At 35.3% G+C, this 19,106-nt stretch overlaps 1 protein-coding gene across 9 annotated transcripts in view; it reads right to left on the bottom strand.

Moving 5' to 3' along the window:
* The window catches only part of KTN1 (kinectin 1), an 89,318-nt gene that overhangs the window by 62,291 nt on the left and 7,921 nt on the right, over window positions 1-19,106 (bottom strand). For all 9 annotated transcript variants that reach the window (XM_019725774.3, XM_019725778.3, XM_019725770.3 and 6 more), the window contains exons 2-5: window positions 7,169-7,721; window positions 2,792-2,929; window positions 1,235-1,405; window positions 95-225 (exon numbers count right to left, since the gene is read on the bottom strand). In XM_019725774.3, coding sequence (XP_019581333.3) covers window positions 95-225; window positions 1,235-1,405; window positions 2,792-2,929; window positions 7,169-7,694 — 966 coding nt within the window. In that variant the 5' untranslated portion in view covers window positions 7,695-7,721. The remainder of the gene's footprint in view (window positions 1-94; window positions 226-1,234; window positions 1,406-2,791; window positions 2,930-7,168; window positions 7,722-19,106) is intronic.

The following is a 19,106-nucleotide window of genomic DNA, read 5'->3' as shown; positions in this document are numbered from 1 at the left end:
AGATAATAATTTATTGCTCTACCAGAAGTCTTGCTTGGTGAACTTCAAATCACTGCTCCTACATATGCCCAAAACCAAAAATATGCTTGCTTACCTTCTTTAAAGCATCCTGTATCACACCCGACTTCTCCTTTAGCAGGTCTATAACACAGAGGGCCTCATCTTCAGAAAACATCATAGTCTTCAAGGACAGAAGAAAATCTTTAAATTTCACTTCAGCATTTTCTTAAAAAAAAAAAAAAAAAAAAAGGAAGGGGAGTAAGAAATTGGCATTTAAAATACACAACTAATAACTTCAGCAAAGATAAGCATCAAGAGTTCTTCACCCAGAATATCAATAGCCAAGAGAAAACAGACTTACATTTCAGGTCAAACAACAATAAATAGTCAAGAGAGAAAAACGTGTTTATCTTTAATGTAATAAGGAATAATTACATTAACTAAAATGCAGAATACTAAACTGCCAATACGCCTTCATTTTAAAAACAAAAAATCATTCAAATGTCTAGTATATGCTAGTATCTAAACTAGGTATGTTCTGATTCTCATTTAACCTTAATACTCATGACATATAAACCAAATTTTACAAATGAGAAAACAAACTTGAAGATATTAAAAGGAAATCTGATTTTTGCAAGATCAAATACATACGAGCAATCCTGACATTTGAAAACTCCATGCATCAAACATCTGCTGACTCACCCACCTCAATTCCTCCAATGCTCTCATATTAGGCACCAACTTCCTCTTCTTAAAAGCTACTGCCACCCATTAGACCCAAAACAGCCCAAGGCTTTTAGTACTCCAACTACATTTTAAGTTTAAAAAAGGCACCGTGTGCATGTTGTGGGGACAAGAGGTGTATGTGAACTCTCTGTACTTTCCACTTAACTTTGCTGTGAACCTAAAACTGCTCTAAAACAAAAATAAAGTCTATGAAAAAATAATAAAAGGCAAATGTGAATTAGCATACGAAACCTTGCAGAAGACAATCATAGAAGGGAAAAGAACACCAGACAGCAAAATAGCTGTGAGAGCTTGGGCAAGTCAAAACCAGTATCCAGCTCTACAAAACTGATGGGATTGGACTAGAAAATTATCAATAAGCCCTTTACTACAAGTATTCTATTAGGCTTTTGCAATTCACCGTTTCTATTAGAGAACATACTTGACTCTACGAGAACTCAAAAACGTGTTTTTTCCATACAATAGATTGTCGCATTCTGTATATTACCTTTGTCAGTTTCAGTCTTCAGTTTTTTAGCCCCCGTTTTCTGGATTCCTTCTACTTGGTCAGGTTTAATCAGATCAATAACCTCTCTCTTGTCCACCACAGGATTTGAGTCAGCATTATCCATCAAAGGAATGTAAGTAGTTGCATGAATAAGGGGTTCATCTACCAAGACTGCAATTTAAGTTCAAGAGAATTGTAATTATTCAGTGTTTTTAATAGAGTAATAACACGCAAGCACACTTCAGTTTAATGATACATGCCGTTATTTTCGAATCTCTAATACCAGCTCAATTTGGCTGTAAATTCCTATTTTATCATTTAACAAGTCAAAACATAGTACCAGTTTAATATTATTTCATAGTACAGTAAACCATTCCCATCATCTAAAAGTTTGCAGCATGTCTTTTCTAATAATATCTGAAAATTTCTTCTTATACATCCTTTACATTTTTCTCCTGTTTTAACTAAGAATCCATTCACATTTAATTAGTGCTCAAGAAAAACTTAATTTTTATTTATGTTGGTATTTTACTGAATTCTTATTGCAATTGATAATGTTTTAATTGAGATGCTAGCTATAAAAATCAGTCATTGTTCCTTGCAGGTATCTTCCCATTTCTAAGAGTTATGCCTCTAATTGCCATGGCACATTTTACTACACTGGTTAAAACTTCCAGAACATTTAAAGTGGAGGAAGAAACCCTCATTTTGTTCCTAATTTTAATGGGAAAAACTCTTAAGAGTTTGAATATTAAAGCCTGATATCTGTTGGTTAGAAATACGAACTTCCATATCTGTATGAAAACCTCTCTATATTCCTACTTTAAAAAAAAAAAAACTGGACGTGCATAGTTCTTCTATTTAAAACATAATAAATATGTAATCTTATCAAATATTTGGGGTAATACTTTTCTATACTTGATTGCTTAGTATATCATAATTTTAATGCAAATAATAGAATTTTATTTTTTCTTTCCAATTTTATTTACTATTTTGTAGCACTAGTTGATACCACTGCCCAATATTATTTGAAAATCACTGTTTAAACTGCATAAATTTCATAGTTAACTTTTCCCTGGACAATTCTGAACGTACAAAAATCACACCATCACTTTTAATTGGATGCTTCCCATATATACATGCAAATTATGTTCAGGAAATAATTGGGACTGTAGGATAATGAAAGATCAAGCTCATGTCCTCAGCAAAATCTTTAAGTGATATTAAAAAGTATAAATATTTCAGGAATACTTTTGTTCTAGAGTTTGTATGCTATTTACATCATTTTCAAAACTCAGTTAAGAATATGTATAAATGTTTTGTCCTTTTTAAATTTCAAATGAGCTTCTTAATCACAAACTTATATACACTCTGGCCCATCTGTCAAAGCACTACAAAGTCACAAGACTAAAGAGAACCCTGGAATTGTATTAATATTAAAGTTACTATAGTACACACTAAGCTGAGAATTAAAGAGCATGTGAGGTCTCTAGGGTTCTTATTGTAGTGTACTTCTCTAGAATTAGTATTTATAAAATACACATCTACACATTTCACCGTTTTCTGTCTTTTGCTTCTTTGACGACACTTTCTTCTTTCCTGATCCACCTTCTTGTTTAGTCTCTTGGTGGAGGGGTAATGATTCTTGCTTTTTTGAAGGTGCCATAAGAGTTTCCACGTTTTTATCCTGGTCATCTTTATCAAAAATAAATGAAAAACCATCAAAATAAAAAACGAAAACAATGACCATACAAGAAAAGATTCAATTATTAATGAATAATTCCCAGAATGCCTTACCACCAAGTTTGAATTCTAATATATAATTCTCTTACTAACTTGTCATTCTAATTTTCCTACTCAGCTATACTTGCTCCTTAACTTCATCAAGATTTCTAGTACTTGCTCCTTCTTTTATATCCCATTTCTCAGCCACTCCTAGCCCTACTCAGCCTATAGGCCTGGTCAAATCTCTAGGCATGGTCAAAGCTCTATCACCCTAAAAAATAAAATCCTTCCCACCACTGTAATTCCTAGCCTTCCAAACCGAATTTTTTCTTACATTGACAAAAATACTCGTATAGTCTGTACTTCCTTTTCTACCAGTCATTTCTCAACTAATTGCAGCCTGATTTTTATCTCCTCCATTATATCCACAAAAGGAGTTACTAAGGTCCCTAGTGTCCCAAATGCCATACTCTGCCAATAATATCCTTTAACCCTTATTAGACTTCTATTCAGCATTTCCTACTATTGGTCTCTACCTCCTTAAAATTCTCTCCTCTCCATTACACTAAGTGGAATAAGCCAGTCACAAAAGGACAAATATTGTATAATTTCACTTATATGAAGTACCTAGAATAATTAAATTCAAGGAGACATAGAAGAGCATGGGAGTTGCCAGGGTCTAAGGGTAGCGAGGAATATGGGAAATTAGTATTTAATGGGTAGGGTTTCAGTTGGGGAAGATGAAAAAGTTCTTGAGATGGATGATGGTGATGACTCCACGACAATGTGAATATACTTTATGCCACAGAACTACACACTTAAAAATGGTTAAAATGGCTGGGCCAGCAAGGTGGCTGGAGCGCCGTGCTCCTAAGGCTGAGGTCGCTGGTTCAATTCCCACATGGGCCAGTGAGCTGTGCCCTCTACAGCTAAGATTGTGAACAACAGCTCTCCCTGGAGCTGGGCTGCGGTGAGCAGCTGGAGGTCGGCATGAGCTGCCCTGGGCTACTGTGTGCTGCCAGGAGCGGCCAGCAGCCAGAGTGAGTGGCCGGCAACCGGCGAGAGCTGCCGTGAGCTGCCTTGGACCCACCAACGACCGGCGGCCGACTGCCTCAGCCAGGGGCAGCACAAGGCTCATAACACAAGCCTGGGCCAGGGAGCTGTGTCCTACACAACTAGACTGAGAAACAACGGCTTGAACCGGAGTGGGGGGCGGAAGAAAGGGGGATGGTTAAAGTGGTAAATTTTGTTACGTTTATTTTACCACAATAAAATAAAAACTTCTCTCCTATCAGTTCCCACTGCAATCCTTTTCTTATATTGGAATATCCTTTGTGAGCTGCTCCTACTAAATACCTCATATGCAGGTATTCCTCAGGGTTGTGTCTTATTTAAATACTTCCCCCTGGGATGATCTCATCTATACCCAGGACTTCAACTACAACCTTCATGCTTCAGGCTTCTGAATCTATTTCTAACCTCACTCCTCTGCACTTACATATTCCACTGCATCCTGAATTGCTCCCTATATGAATGGCCCTCAGAAGCACCCAAAACACCAACTAAAAGCATTCTCCTCTCCATACACATCCACTCTCTCTCCAGTATTCCGTCTTAGTGCTACTAACCATCTATCAATTAGAGGTGGGCAAATTTTTTCTGTATAGGGTCAAATAGTAAATAATTTAGGCTTCGCAGGCCATACAGTCACAACGCTTCATCTACTGTTGCAGCCAGCCATAGACATGTGTTAGCAAATGAATATGGCTGCATTTAAAAAACTTTCTTTATGAATGTGGAGGTTTGACTTTCATCTAATTTCTATATTTAACAAAATATTATTTTATTTTTTTGAACCATTAAAATGTAAGAACTATTCTTGGTTCATGGGCCATAAAAACAGGAAGCAGGCCATAATTGGCTCACAGGTTGAAGTTTGCTAACCCTGACCAAACTGAGAACTTGGGAAATCGACTTTGATACCTTCTCCTTTATCTGCTATGTGTGCATTATGTACCACTGAGTTGGCTCTGACTCCTGGAGATTCTATGAATGAGTGACATCCACAATGTCTTGTCCCCAATGGCCCTGCTCAGCTCCTGCACACTCATGCCTATGGCTTCATTTATGGAATCAACCTGTCTCAAATTTGTTCTGCCTCCTTGCCTGCTGCCTTCTGTTTTTCCCAGCATTAATGTCCTTTCCAAAGAATCCTGCCTTCTCTTGATGTACCCAAAGACAGCTTCAGTTTTGTCATTTTTGCCTCCAGTGATGTTTAAGGTTTAATTTGCTCCAGAATCCACTTGCTCAACTTTCTGACAGTCTCGGGTATCTACAGAGCTCTCTCTTCCAACACTGTATTTCAAATGAATCCATTTTTTTCCTACCAGTCTTCTTCACTGTCCAACTTTCACATCCATACATAGCAATTGGGAATGAGGGTGTGGATGATCTTAGCCTTGGTCTCTAATGACACGTCTTTGCTCTTGCTGATCTTTCCTAATTCTTCCATTGCTGCCCTTGAGTCTCAGGCATCTCTTGATTTCTTGGCTGTGGTCTCCATGTTAATTGATGACTGAACCAAGATAAGCAAAATCTTTTAACAATTTCAATGTCTTCACTGTACATTTCAAGTTGTTATGTCATACCATAGCCAATAAAGTTAGTCATGTCATTTTTACTTGGTAGACCTCTCTAATCTACTTTCTGTATCTTCTGTCACTACCATAGTTCAGTCATTCAACTTAACTTTGGAAAACAATAACCTCTTAACAAGTCTGTCTACATCAAATTCTGTCCCATGAAATTTGTACTCCCAAGTTCTGCCAAAGATATCTTTCTAAAATATTAATCTGACCATGTAAACTAACCTGCTTGAAAATCTTCAACAATGGCTAAACTACAACATCCCAGCTCCTTAGCACTGTATACAAAAACCATCATGATCTAACCACTGTGTATCTTTTCAGCTTTGTTTCCTATCACCTCCTACCTCACATTTTTATGGTTCAACAATACACTGTAATCGTATACCTTGGTGCCTTTACACGTTATCCTCCCAATGTGGAATGAGACCCCACTACCTGCCTGGTGAAGGGCTTCACTCTGGAAGACCCAGCTCAGGCACTCCCTCCTCCATAGAGCTTTTTGCCCCTGGTCCCCATAAGCAGTAGTTGTTTGGGCTTTGGTACTTCTATACCAGTACTTGATACATCTCTTGTATAAGTCCCATTTTATGACTGGCTTACGTCCTTCTCCCCCACAAAAACATACGGTGTGTTCTTATTCCTCTAGTAAATACCATACTTCGATCACAGCTGGCAAGCAAATATTTAAAAAACAACATAACTAACTTAACACATCACAAGTTAAGATACGTGACCAAGTACAAAGTACACTCAAGTCCCTTCATTCAGAGCAAACTGTGTGCAGTTCCATACGTCATACTAGCCATTTCTCCTGTCCTTTCCATTGCACCTGTTAACCCCTCTCCTTGGAATACCCTGTCTCCACCCTTTCCCAGCCACACAAAAAAACTAGCTAGTACCCACTCAACCTTTCAGATTAATTTCAGGCATTATATGATCTAAGTGGCCCACCTTAGAACTCCGACACTGGTTTAGACATAGCTAGATCATGATACAAAACTTTTTATACGTATTATAATAATTATGTTTGTGGCCACAGCTAGCATGTGAATACCTTGAAAATGCACAATTCACCTCTGTGGTCCCCATACCTAGTATAAAGCCTAGCATAAAACAGATCTATGCTAAATGTTTACAAAATGAATTATCAAGGGTAAAAAAAAATATCTGATTTACCTCTTCATCTTTAATTCCAATCACATGATTAGAAAGTACTGATTGAAATAAATGTAAAAGTTTCTAACTGCTGGTACTTACATGTCCTTAGTGGTGTTAGCGAAACAGATTTTATATATTTCCATTAAACATCTTTTGTAATATGACGTTCAGTCATATTTGTCATATGAAGTTTAGTTTTAAATGCTGTTTTATGATCAATACTAATTATTTCTATAAGCAATTAATGTTAATAATAGTAAACACAGTGAAAAGGATAATGATCTTGGTTTCAGACTCAGTATTTAACACTTTACATGCACACCTAACAAAATACCTGAATTTCAAGCCCTAAAGTTATTAAAACAAATACAATCATCCAATGAAGTTAAATAGATTACAATACCGCTTCCATTTTTAGACTTCTTCTGCCCTGGTTTCTTCTTTGAGACACCTGCTTCCGAGGGTGGGGTGGGCTGCTGAGTAACTGGGACAGGTTCTACTTTTTTGCCTGGAATCTTTGATACATCACTTTCTTTGGTGACCTGCTCTTCTAATACAGGCTTGTGTTTCTTTTCCTTCTTCTTTCTTTCTCTAACACTACTTGAAGTTTCAACCACATTCAATGGAACAGTTACAACTTGCTCATCTTCTACAGCCAAGGCATCAGATAATTTAAAGTCCCGGGGTACACTCTCAGAATCAGATTCATGGAGGTTCCCATTCTGGATTTCTTTCTTTTTATTCTTTTTCTTTTCTGCCTTCTTTTTATCTGTTTTGGTAGGAATAAGCTTTTGTTCTCTTTTCTGTTTTGCAAGAACTTCATCATATAATGTTTCTTTCATGAAAAGCCAGAAGAAGAGGAAAATTACTGTAATAACTACTGAAGGAATAAGGACAATAAAATATGTTGACTCATAAAACTCCATCATGCTTTTGTTAATGTTATCCTATAAAACCTAAATGGGAAAGAAAGAAAAAAAACTGAGTCAGTCTTATAAAAATTAAACACAGAAACCCTCTCTCTTTCAAATGGTATTTCAGATCTAACCTGACCTACAAATCTAAGCAGGTTAGCTTTTTTTTTTTTTTTTTAAATCATATACTTGATTACTTTGCAAACTACAGTTCAAATATACTCTGAAAAAAAATTGTGGTAACTAGGAAAAGTATAACACATCCTTTTATTTTTAAATCATGTGAAAAGATCCCAACAGGAGAAAAAAAACTTAAGATATCCACGATTTTCCCCAAATATCCACTTTTGACACTTTAATAGCATTTTGCTTTTCTTTTATTGTCCAATGTTCATAAATACTACTATTATGTGGAAATAAAGAGGCATTAGCTATTACCAACACACTGGATATTCACTAAAAGTACCACACTCTTAATGACCAAAAAAATAAAAAGCAGTTCTCTGTGTTTCTTTCCTAAATCTTCATTATCTACTTTACTCCCCATTTGTTTGTTTCTTTTGTTCAGCACAAGAAAATAAAATACTTTCATTTTTTTTAAAAAAAGAGGTAGTTCATGCCTTCATTTAGAGATTTAAGCCCATTCACAAACTGCTAGCACCTTTATTCCAGTGACTAACGGCCTAATAATTGGTGGGATACATCAAGGATATGGAAATAAAGTCAAAATCAAAATTTTAGGATGTGTCATTTGGCATTAAAATAAATTACAAATTAGATGTTTTTCTCCATTTTTTTCAAGGTGTCCCTTTCTGCAAACTTTACACTGTAACAAAGATGGCCATCACCATCATCCTTCCCAAATGTTAAAAAAGAATTTGCCTCATCAACAGAATATCAGCCCTACTTTTAGATTAACCCAATAACTAGAGAAAATAAAAGGTGTGATCTGACTACCAGATTAGCCTTGAATATAGACATGATATCCCTCATCTGAAGGGTAGTAAAAGAACCAAATTCCACCTAAACAGAAGAATCATTATTCTAAGAATTATTTTGGATCTTAGAAAACATCTGCTTTAAAGTTGGATAAATCTGAGTTTATCCAATATAAGGTTTCACCAGAATCATTTTAATAGGACTATTTTCCAAGACAAAATAAAGCCAGTCAGAGCTATGTGTTAATTGCCAAGACAGACAGACCTAGGAATCTTATATTGATAACATAATAAAGTCAAGCTTATTAAATTTAACTTTGTCTTTCAACTAATTTTGTATGTCATTTAAAAATGTAGATATACTTTATTCAAGTTATACCAATAATGGCCCAAGTATGAGAACAGCCATAAATGGAACCTGAGAAAAAAGATGTTTATTAGGCACACTATTGACATTTGTGATTAAAACGGCATTTGTTAACATTTTGCATTTCTATAACCAATTTTAAAAATGGTATTAGCACAGCCCTGGTATTAAGTTGAAGGGGAAAAGGAATCGTGTGCTAACAAAATACTAAAAGAAACTTTATACAGAATTTTTATTTCCCTGATAATTCATGAACTATCCAGGTTTTTAATTGATTAGATATATTTTACTGTGCCTTAATGCTACTGGTCAACCAGGAATGCTTTTAGGGAGCAGAAACCTGTTGTACTTTTGGGGTTTTTTTGTTTGTTTTAACATCACCATCGATAGATTACATAGCCTGTTCAACTAGGATATATCCTGAGTAAAAAGGAATTTTAAGATTGATGAGTAGCAATACAATGAAGCACTAAAATGAAATTAACTTTGGTGCAGATTCTGCCTTGGCTCCAAAAATCTCTTCTGACATAACTTTAAGGTGCAAACTACTTGCATGATCTTGGAAATGCTAAGCCAAAAAACTGAAGTGCTCCCATGTTGGTGGTGCCTATCGTGCACGTGGGCAAAAGCAACTGTACATCCTCTGATGGAATGCTCCCTCAAGCCTTGCTCCTCAAGATTGCCAAAGACTATCACCCAGGTAAGAGCCTACAACCCAAAATGGCACAATATGATAAGTCACCATGAGCCAGAGGCAACGGAAACAAACTAAGAAATTAGATCCCTAAAGATTTAAGATACTGAAAGTAATAGATACAGATTACGACATACACACAAAGAAATAAGAGGGACTTGGGAAAATGAGCAAAGAACAGAAACTATCAAAAGTGACTGGTAGATATCAATCAATTAGGCCTTCTACAAATAAAAAATATATAACCAAAATTTAAAAGCCAATGGATACGTTAACATAAATGCAAGCTGACCAATTAAAGTGACTATTTCGATAGGCCACATCTGATGAGAGTGAATTAATTCAATGCAGAAAGAGGCCTGGGTGGAACCACCAACAGGACAAGGCAACTATTTTGGAGCATAGTGAGAGTGAGAGAGGAATCTGAGACAACGCCGACATTTCTAACTTGGAAGAGTCCTTAAATGATGAAACCACTTGTCAAGATCAAGAATATAGGGACAGGTTCTTGTCTCAGTTTCAGATATGATTTTGAAGAATATAAAATACAAGCAACTAGAGATCAGCAGTCAGCTGAGTCGACGAAATCAGCAGTAAAAGGCAACTACAGGTTCTAAATTAAGGACCAAAAGGAGCCACTTTCTAAAAAGTCCAATTCTGCCTCCTCCCTACTATCAAATCTTAAAAACTTTGCTTTGTCCTTTGTGTCTGTTCTTCACTCATCCTTCAAAACTAGTTCAAATCATACCTATGAAAATATATTTTTTCAACTGTCTTCCCCAATAGTCTATTATTCATTTACTAACAGTTATTTAGCACTGTTTTCTAGGGTGTTCTGAAGAAACAGCAGTAAAAAAGGCCAAAACCCCTGCCCTAACAGGGCTAACATTCTACTAAAAGGAAGTCAGGCCAGCAATTAATATACAGTATATAAGACAGGAACGTACACGGCATATTTGAGCAAGAACAATAAGTACAATACGCTTCAAGTATAATGAACAAGAAAATAAGCAGAAGATGAGGTTGAAGAGATCATCTGAAGGGGGCAAAGGGGCAGTGAATAAATCAGTTCCTTACAGGCAAACAGAAGGACTGTGGCTTGTACTCTGAGTAATATGGGAAACTAGTAAGCATTCTGAGTAGAAAAGGTTGTAGGGAGAAGGTAAAAGCAGGAAAAACTGTTAAGACAATTGAAATAATCTAGGTAAGAGATGATTAGAGCAAGCTGGTAGGAAGGGAAATAGTAAGAAGTGGTCAAATTCTGAATCTGTTATGAAGGTGAAGACAAGATGATTTGCTGAAGACTATAATATGGGGTATCAGAGAACAAGCAAAGACAAAGGCAACTCCAAAGATTTTAGACTAAGCCAAAAACAATAAAATTGCCCTTTATTGAGATGGGGGAAATGTGAACAAGACATGGTTGGGGTTGACCACCAGGAGTTAGGTTTCAGACAAGTGGAGCTGTCATAGACAGCTAAACAAGAGTGTTTGGACATGTAAGTCATGCAGGCTGGAGATATAAATTCAGGTGTATTCAGCGTATGAATCATATTTAAAGCCATTGCTTGGATACAACCACTAACAGAATGGGTATAAATAGAGGTCTCAAGACTGAGCCGCTGGACAATTCAACAACAGAAAGATAAAGAACTGAGACGAGGGAAGAGCAGACTAAGAAAGAGAGGGAGAATGAAAATTAGGAACATGTTGCTAAATGAGAAGTGTATCAAGGAGAGATTGATCAATTTGTCAAATGACGGTGGTAAATAAAGCACAATGAAAAGTAGGCACTGACTGTTGGATTTAGCAACGCAGACATTACGGGTGACTGTGACCACAGCAGTACAGCGGTGGCGATCAGACACTGATTGAAATGAATTCAAAAGTGAGAACTCCAGCAGGTATGGACAACTCTTTGGAAATCTCCTGTGAAGGGATGAGAGAAATTAAATGGAAGCTGGAGGGAAACAGAAGGTTGAATTTGGTTTTTAAAGATGCGGGAAATTACATCATGTTAATATGCTGACAAATATGATCCAGTAGAAAGGGAAATACTGGTGATGCAGGAGAGTGAGGGGCAATGTTTTCAAATGGCAAGAGGAACTAGAATTTGGTGTACAAGTAGAGACTGGTCTTAGACAGAAGCAGACATCTATAGAAACATAAAAAAGGAAAAAGGCAGAGGCCCGCAAGGAGTTAGATATGGTGTAGAAGTTTGTGAAAATGCGCTTCCTAATGCTATTATTTTCTTAACAAAATGGGAGACAAAGTATTAGTTCTGAGTTAAGGGTGGAAAAGGTGGTGTTTGGAGGTCACATAAAACACATTATAATTACTATATTGTCAATTTTTTTATTCTTTATAAATTTTGTTCATTTTGAGACTCCACGTAAATTTTAAAATTTGGATGGAAAATGCAGGATGCTTAGCAGTGTTGCACAAATACAAGGTGTGATCGAAAAATACAGTGAATGTTTAAATAAAAATTTATTACAGTAAAAGACACATTGCCATTATAATCCCCCTCAAAATACGCCCCCTCACTTCAAACACACTTATCCCATCGTTCTTGCCACTTTCTGAAGTAGTTCTGGAAGTCCTCTTTCATGAGTGTCTCTACTTTGTCCTCCATCATGACACGCTCCATGTCACACATTGCTTCTGGTACATGGCAATTTCTGTCAAAAACATTACGGTGTGTCCTCATGCATCTTATTCACAGGATCTGGCACAGTGAAACTTCTGGCTCTTTCCCGAAGTCAAAATGACCGTGAAAGGAAAACATTTTGAATCAATTTAGCATATCAAGGCAGCCACAACAGCAGAACTAAAGACACTCACGAAAGAGGACTTTCTGAAAGTTCTTGCCTTCAGAAAGTGGCAAGAACGATGGGGTAAGTGTGTTGGAAGCGAGGGGGGGTATTTTGAGGGGGAGTATTTTGAGAAGGATTAATGGCAATATGTCTTTTACTGTAATAAATGCTTTTTTAAACATTCACTGTATTTTTCAATCACACCTCATAGATTAACTTACTTTAAATGAACTTTTAATCTAGCTGAGGTGCCAAGTACATAGTATCTATAAACTAGAGAGGCGGGAAAAAATACCTAACCTGAGCCTCAGTGTGGTCCTATTCTTCCAGCTCAAGTACCCTGCCTACAGCTAGTTCTCCTTCTCCTAAAAGCCTAAAGCATAAGTATTTTCTCTATACACAGTCACAACATTTTATGAGATAGGAGACAGTCTAACAATTATTGGGAAGCAGCAATATACTGCAGTGTGATAAAAAGGACAATGGAACTCAAAATCTAAAATAGATCCAAATAAGATTTTTAAATTTTAGTTAACTGTAAGTTACTTCAAATCAGTACACAAAAGGCTGAATCATTCATATCAAAGAAAGACATGCAGACAGATTAAAGTTTTAAACATAAGAAAACAAAGTACTTGAAGAAAACACAAAATAAGTAGACTCGCATTATTTTACACACTTATGTTTAAAAGTTTACAAGTGTATTACATCTGCAATAAGAATTTTTAAAACCTGATTCTATAAATCAGTGAGAAAAAAATACCAATATAAAAAACAGATAAAACATTAATCATTTCCTGAAACAGCCAACAAAATATAAAACTTCATCTAAATTTACATTCTCTAGTCAGTCACTACACTTAAAGTATAATGGTCCCAGGGTCCACAATACAATTATAAAATTATCTTTTAAAATAAGAGGGAAAAGATTCAAAGTAACCAAAGGACAAGATAACTTAGTAAATCAAACACTGAGTTGCCTGACACGGGAACTGCACTTACAACAGCTTTTCTAACACTAACTTTAGAGACTATACCAAAATCTCAAAGTTGTGGTGCAATTCCAGTTTTAAATTAGAATAGTTATTTCTATGACTTACATCTTATTACCACACCCCTGAGATATTTTACAAATGCCATTCTAAAGTACTGCTACCCCTATCTGAAACAAACCCATCTAATGCCAGAGATGACTAATGAAATTTAATTTCTCCATTAGATATCAAGTCACAGCACATGAAACTTTATTTTTTTAACCAAGTTTATTTGTTATCCTTTAAATACAATAGATAAATCAATTTGAACAGGTTCTCCAAGAAATTGAAAAGGCAGCTGCTAAAAGTTACACCAGTTATCTTTCAGACTTTTGCTTACCCATCAAGCCCAAACTAATTCATTTTCTCAGGAAAAGACATTACTCATTTAAAAATACCTCCACAGGAGATAACATGGTTAAAAATTTATTCTGTAAAAACATCAAACTTATAATTTGACAGACTGAAAGTTTTAATACCAGAAACTTAACACATTTTGCTATTCAGTATTTCAAATCAATACATAAAATCAGTTTCCAAAGAACAAAAAATCATTTACATTACTCAGAAATTAACAATAGAACATGAAATTCACACCAATAACGTAGTAATTGTAAAACAGCTATTGTTTCCCCGAAAATAAGACCTAGTCGGGTCTTATATTAACTTTTGCTCCAAAAGACACATTAGAGCTGATTGTCCAACTAGGTCTTATTTTCAGGGAAACATGGTATACTGTATAGAGACTTTATCTTTCTCCCCCTAAAATTTACAATCTTGACCTGTTTTTTCTTTTTCACATGATTTCTGTATTGAAAAGGGCCTCTAATCCAACTAGCCACCCAAAGATTGGACATAGTTAAACAGTTAGGGAGCCTGTGCCTGAAACCAGCGATGTTCACCTCTCACCTCCCATTAGGACCTTTTGTATCTTTAGAAATATGTGAGAAGAGTCTTCCTAGTTTATCTTCCTGTAACTCCTCCCTGTGGCCCTGTATCTGCCCTAACCTCACCAAGTACGTCCAATTCCATTACAACAAGGTAGTCCTAACAACTGATGTCTGGTGTCAGCTAAATTTACCAGCAAACAGAAAACCTACTTCAAAACCTGTCATCCCTTAGGAAAGTTTGGCTAGGGTACTAAAAGTTGAATACAACAGTTTGATAAAATAGCTTAGGTACATCCCCTTAGGTCACTAACAATGAAAGTACTAAAATGATAAAATGTTGTATTTATTCTTGCCTATTCCCAGAAAAGCCATAATACTTAAAAACATCATTTCACAAACTAAACATAAACTGGAAATGACGAGACAAGAATGTCAAATACTATCCCAAAAGACCCTAAGGGAACTAATGAAAAAGCTTCACTTATGAAACAAGAATTTTAGAAACTTGCCCAAGGACAGCCAAATAAACACAACAGAAATAATCCCAAATACATACGAAAAATTTAGTCAACAGGCCATTTTGAATCAATCAGTTAAAAAAAAAAGAACAGACTATTTAAGAAGTAGTACTGGCACAAATGACAGCCATGTGGGTGGGTGGGAATTAAGCTCCTACCTCAATTACATATGGATCAAAGTTTTAAAGGATAAAAAGTTAAACCATGAAAGAACTACAAGACACAAGTGTATTTCTTTGCATTTTAAAATAATCTTACCTTATAAAAGGCTTTTCTATGTCTCATGTAAAACCCAGAGCCATATAGGAAAAGATTGGGAACTATGACTAGGAAATATTTTATGACAAACAATAAATGATTTTAAGAAATGAAAAAGGTGGTTGCCTTAACATGAATATCACTTAAAATGTGAGAAAAAGATGAACCGAAGAGGAAAATGGTTAAAGGACATGCTTTGAATTTGCCTTAAAAATCTTTAAAAATCCCAAAAAATCAAAAGTGAAATGAAACAAAAGAACCTTCCGTGTATTCACTTGGTGACCACCAGAGTGAAACTACGCCAAGTGACTTTAACACATGGTAACTTGACTGTACATCCCCACTGGAAAAGAGTGGAGGAAGAATGGCAAAAAAAAGGGAAGTCAATCTTCCACTATTATAATCATAATTTTGGTGACAATGTGTATATTGCTATTCCAGTACTACGTAACGTGTGTATTGTGAGCTAACTGAAATGAGTGATTATGTTAAAATTGGAAGCTCAGATTTTTGGCTTTTTAAAGCAGATGTAGTTTAAAGGTCAATGAAATTAAGTAAAAACTCCACAGTACTAAATTGGAGTAGAAACATCTGTATGTACTCATGCAGTAATTTAGCTTATTAAAAATATATGCATTCTGCCCCTGTAGCCTAAAAAGACCTAGAAACAATAACCAACCCAGTCGCAAAAAGTACTCTTAGTACCATGGTACCATATTGTGGTCTTTAAATACCTTTTCACAATAAAACTATATATATATATATATATATATATATATATATATACACACACACACACACACACACACACACACACACATATGTACACACACACTTGTTTATATGTAAAAATATACATATTCGTTTATATGTAAATATATATATTCTCAGCTCCCTCTTTCTCACTAGTACATGACTGCATATTTCTATAAACCCTTCTCTTAACCTTGATTTTTTTAACTTCCAGAACAGACCTAGTTTGTGATTCGAGGCACAGCGGGCCCGGTAGGAACAGCTGAAAAAGAAATAATTTGGGAGGCAGGGAAGAGATGATCACAAGAAAGAGACAAAAAAAGAAACCTCCCCTCAAAATGAGACTAACAAGCCAATAATACAAAACAGAAAGAAATGTGATGAGGGGAAAAAATCAACGAAAACATGAATTCACACCAGACGGTATTAGTTTTATTAAACAGTCCGACAAAGTTCTTAAAATTTGAATACGTTCAATACGTCAGAGAGATAAGGGGGTCAGGGTCTTTTTATAAGTAGCAAAAAGGTTATAAAACAAAAACAGAGAGAAATGAAACAGGTATATATGAAAAAGCAATTCCAAATCTAAGAAATTAAAATTGCAGATACTGGCACATAGACTTACTAGAATTAAACTCTAGACTGAACACAGAAGTTGGTAAATTGCTACACAGTACTGAAGTTACCTAGAAAAACAGAGGGAAAAACGGAAAACAGTAATTAAGATATTTACATAGAGGATAAACTAAGACTCCAACACAGTTCTATCAAGAGAACAAATGTGAAAATAACAGAAGCAATATTTAAAGAGCTGAAAATTTTCCAAAATTGAAAATCTATTCCTCAGATTAAATGTATACTCTGAGTACTAGCTGGATATACAGTAATAGGTCATCCCACAAGTGCACTTTAATGAAAAAAATACCAGCGGTAACTATCTTAAGGAAATAATTAACCAGACTGTTTCACAACAAATGTCCATAACTTAAGAAAACCACATTCAAACACTGGCATCACTCTGAAACTTTACAAACCTTTCATAATAGCCTATGGGATTTGGAAGAGGGTTTAGACTTCAAAGTTTATTGAATAACTCTATCTATACTTTAGCATTCTTACCTAATTATTTTCTTATGACTCTAAAGACAACGTGCAGACAATGCATAAAATAATTCAAAGAGTATTAAAAAACTCTCTCCTAGAAACATGTATGTATGCAAGAGCATACATTATCTCAAATCAGCTACCAAATTCACACATTTTAGCATAAATGGGAAGAAACAAAACTCAATTCTAGGGAAAGAATTGTGAAAGGCCATATAAAATTTTATAAGACAACATGCAAGAATATCTTTGTAACTTTGAGGAAAGGAAAGATTTCTAAAACAAGACACAAAGTTCAAGTGATAAAAGGAAAATAATAAATTCAACTAAAGTTTTTAATTTTTATTAACAAAGACACCGTAAGAAAGTAAAAAGACAAGCCACAAAGTGGAAGAAGACATTTGTGATACATAATCAGCAAAGAATTATTCAGAACATATAAAGAACTGCTATCAATTGAAAACAATCAACCAGAAAATTGAACGGCCATTCCAGATAAAAGGAAACAAAAATGGCCAGCAAACATCTGAAAAGGCGTTTCCTCTCAGTAAGCAGAAGTGCAAAACCTACAAGACATCAACTCATATCCAATAGGGTGTCTGAATTTAGTATTTGCCAATATCAAGTACAGGCAAGACTGTGGAACCACTGCATATATACACTAGTGAGAGAAATAAACTGGTGCAATACGTTGGAAAATAATTTGGCAATAACTACTAAAATTGAAAGTGTACCTCTCTTACAATTCAGTAATTCCACTCCTAGCTAGAGATAAGGTCCAAAACTATTTGTTATAACTGCACATCTCATTAGTGGGTTAGTAAAAACCAACTTAGTGTGTTTTGATTAGGATTCTTATTTTTAATGAAATAGACTAGCATCACACAGGGTTTTTTATACCCCAAAAACTCATTATATATGTATCTGTTAATGTAATGAGTCTCATAATGTAAAATTTATTTCTTACTGTAAGTGGTAACAAAATTTTTTAAAAATTCGATCCTAAAACCATGTATGTATGCAATTGCATCAACAGACCTATGCAAAGTGTTCACAGCACCATCGTTTATAACAGCAAAAGAAAACCAGAAACAATCCAAATACCTATTGTCAACCTTTTAAAAGAAAAAGATAAGTGATTCAGCCAGCAAAACAGAGCTTATTCAGAAACAGCAGAAAAGAGTAATTACAACTCAGGTCAAGCAAACTATGACAAACCACGGGCAAGTCCAGAGAACAAAGGAAAGGAATACTCTTTTATAGAGGAAAGGAGGAAATTGGTAGGAGCTGTTTTGAACAATAATTCACAGGAGGAGAACAAAGGTTCAAAGTTTTGGTGGCTTCTCATTGACTGGGATGTTGCAGCTTCTCATTGGCTGGGTTGTTGCTGGGCAAAGAGAAAAATCTTCCTTCGTGCTGGGGAGTACGTAAAGTAAGCTGCAAGGAGTGGTACATGTGTGAGAGCTCTCTCTTCATTGCTTCCTACCTCCATTTTGGATTAGGTTTCCATGATTTAATTTCATACCATCAACAGGTAATAAGTAAATTGGAAAATATTCATACAATAAATTCCATGCAGCAGTACATGAATCAATCAGAGCTATATATGACATGATGGAGGGCTATCAGGTCTATAAAGTTGAGGGGGGAAAGGAAGTTGCAAATAAACTCAGAGAGAAGGATCCCATTTATAGAATTAAAAAACAAAAACAAAAAAATTAGTTTAGGAATACAAATAGATGTGGCAAAACTTTAAAAAAAGCAACTATAATAGATGGTGGTTGCTTCTGGGGGAAGGAGCAGATAAATGAAAACTTATGATAATGTTCTTGAATTGGGTACTAAGTACAGGGCTGTTCATTGTATCTTTACTCTTTAACTTACACATATTTTGTAAATATTATTTAACATGTACTTAACTATAAAAAGAAAAAAATTTAAATAAAGCTGACTGAAAGGTATCTGGAACACAGGTATTCATTTTATATTTAATCTTCAAACTGTACAGACACATTCTACATTCTCTTGTACACTTGAATCATTCAATACTTAACA

This window comes from Rhinolophus sinicus, chromosome 3 (assembly GCF_057876585.1).
Source record: "Rhinolophus sinicus isolate RSI-liver-muscle chromosome 3, RSI-T2T, whole genome shotgun sequence".
In the NCBI taxonomy this organism is placed as follows: Eukaryota; Metazoa; Chordata; class Mammalia; order Chiroptera; family Rhinolophidae; genus Rhinolophus; species Rhinolophus sinicus.
Note: the sequence above shows the minus strand (reverse complement) of the source record. Positions and strands in the feature narration are given on the sequence as shown.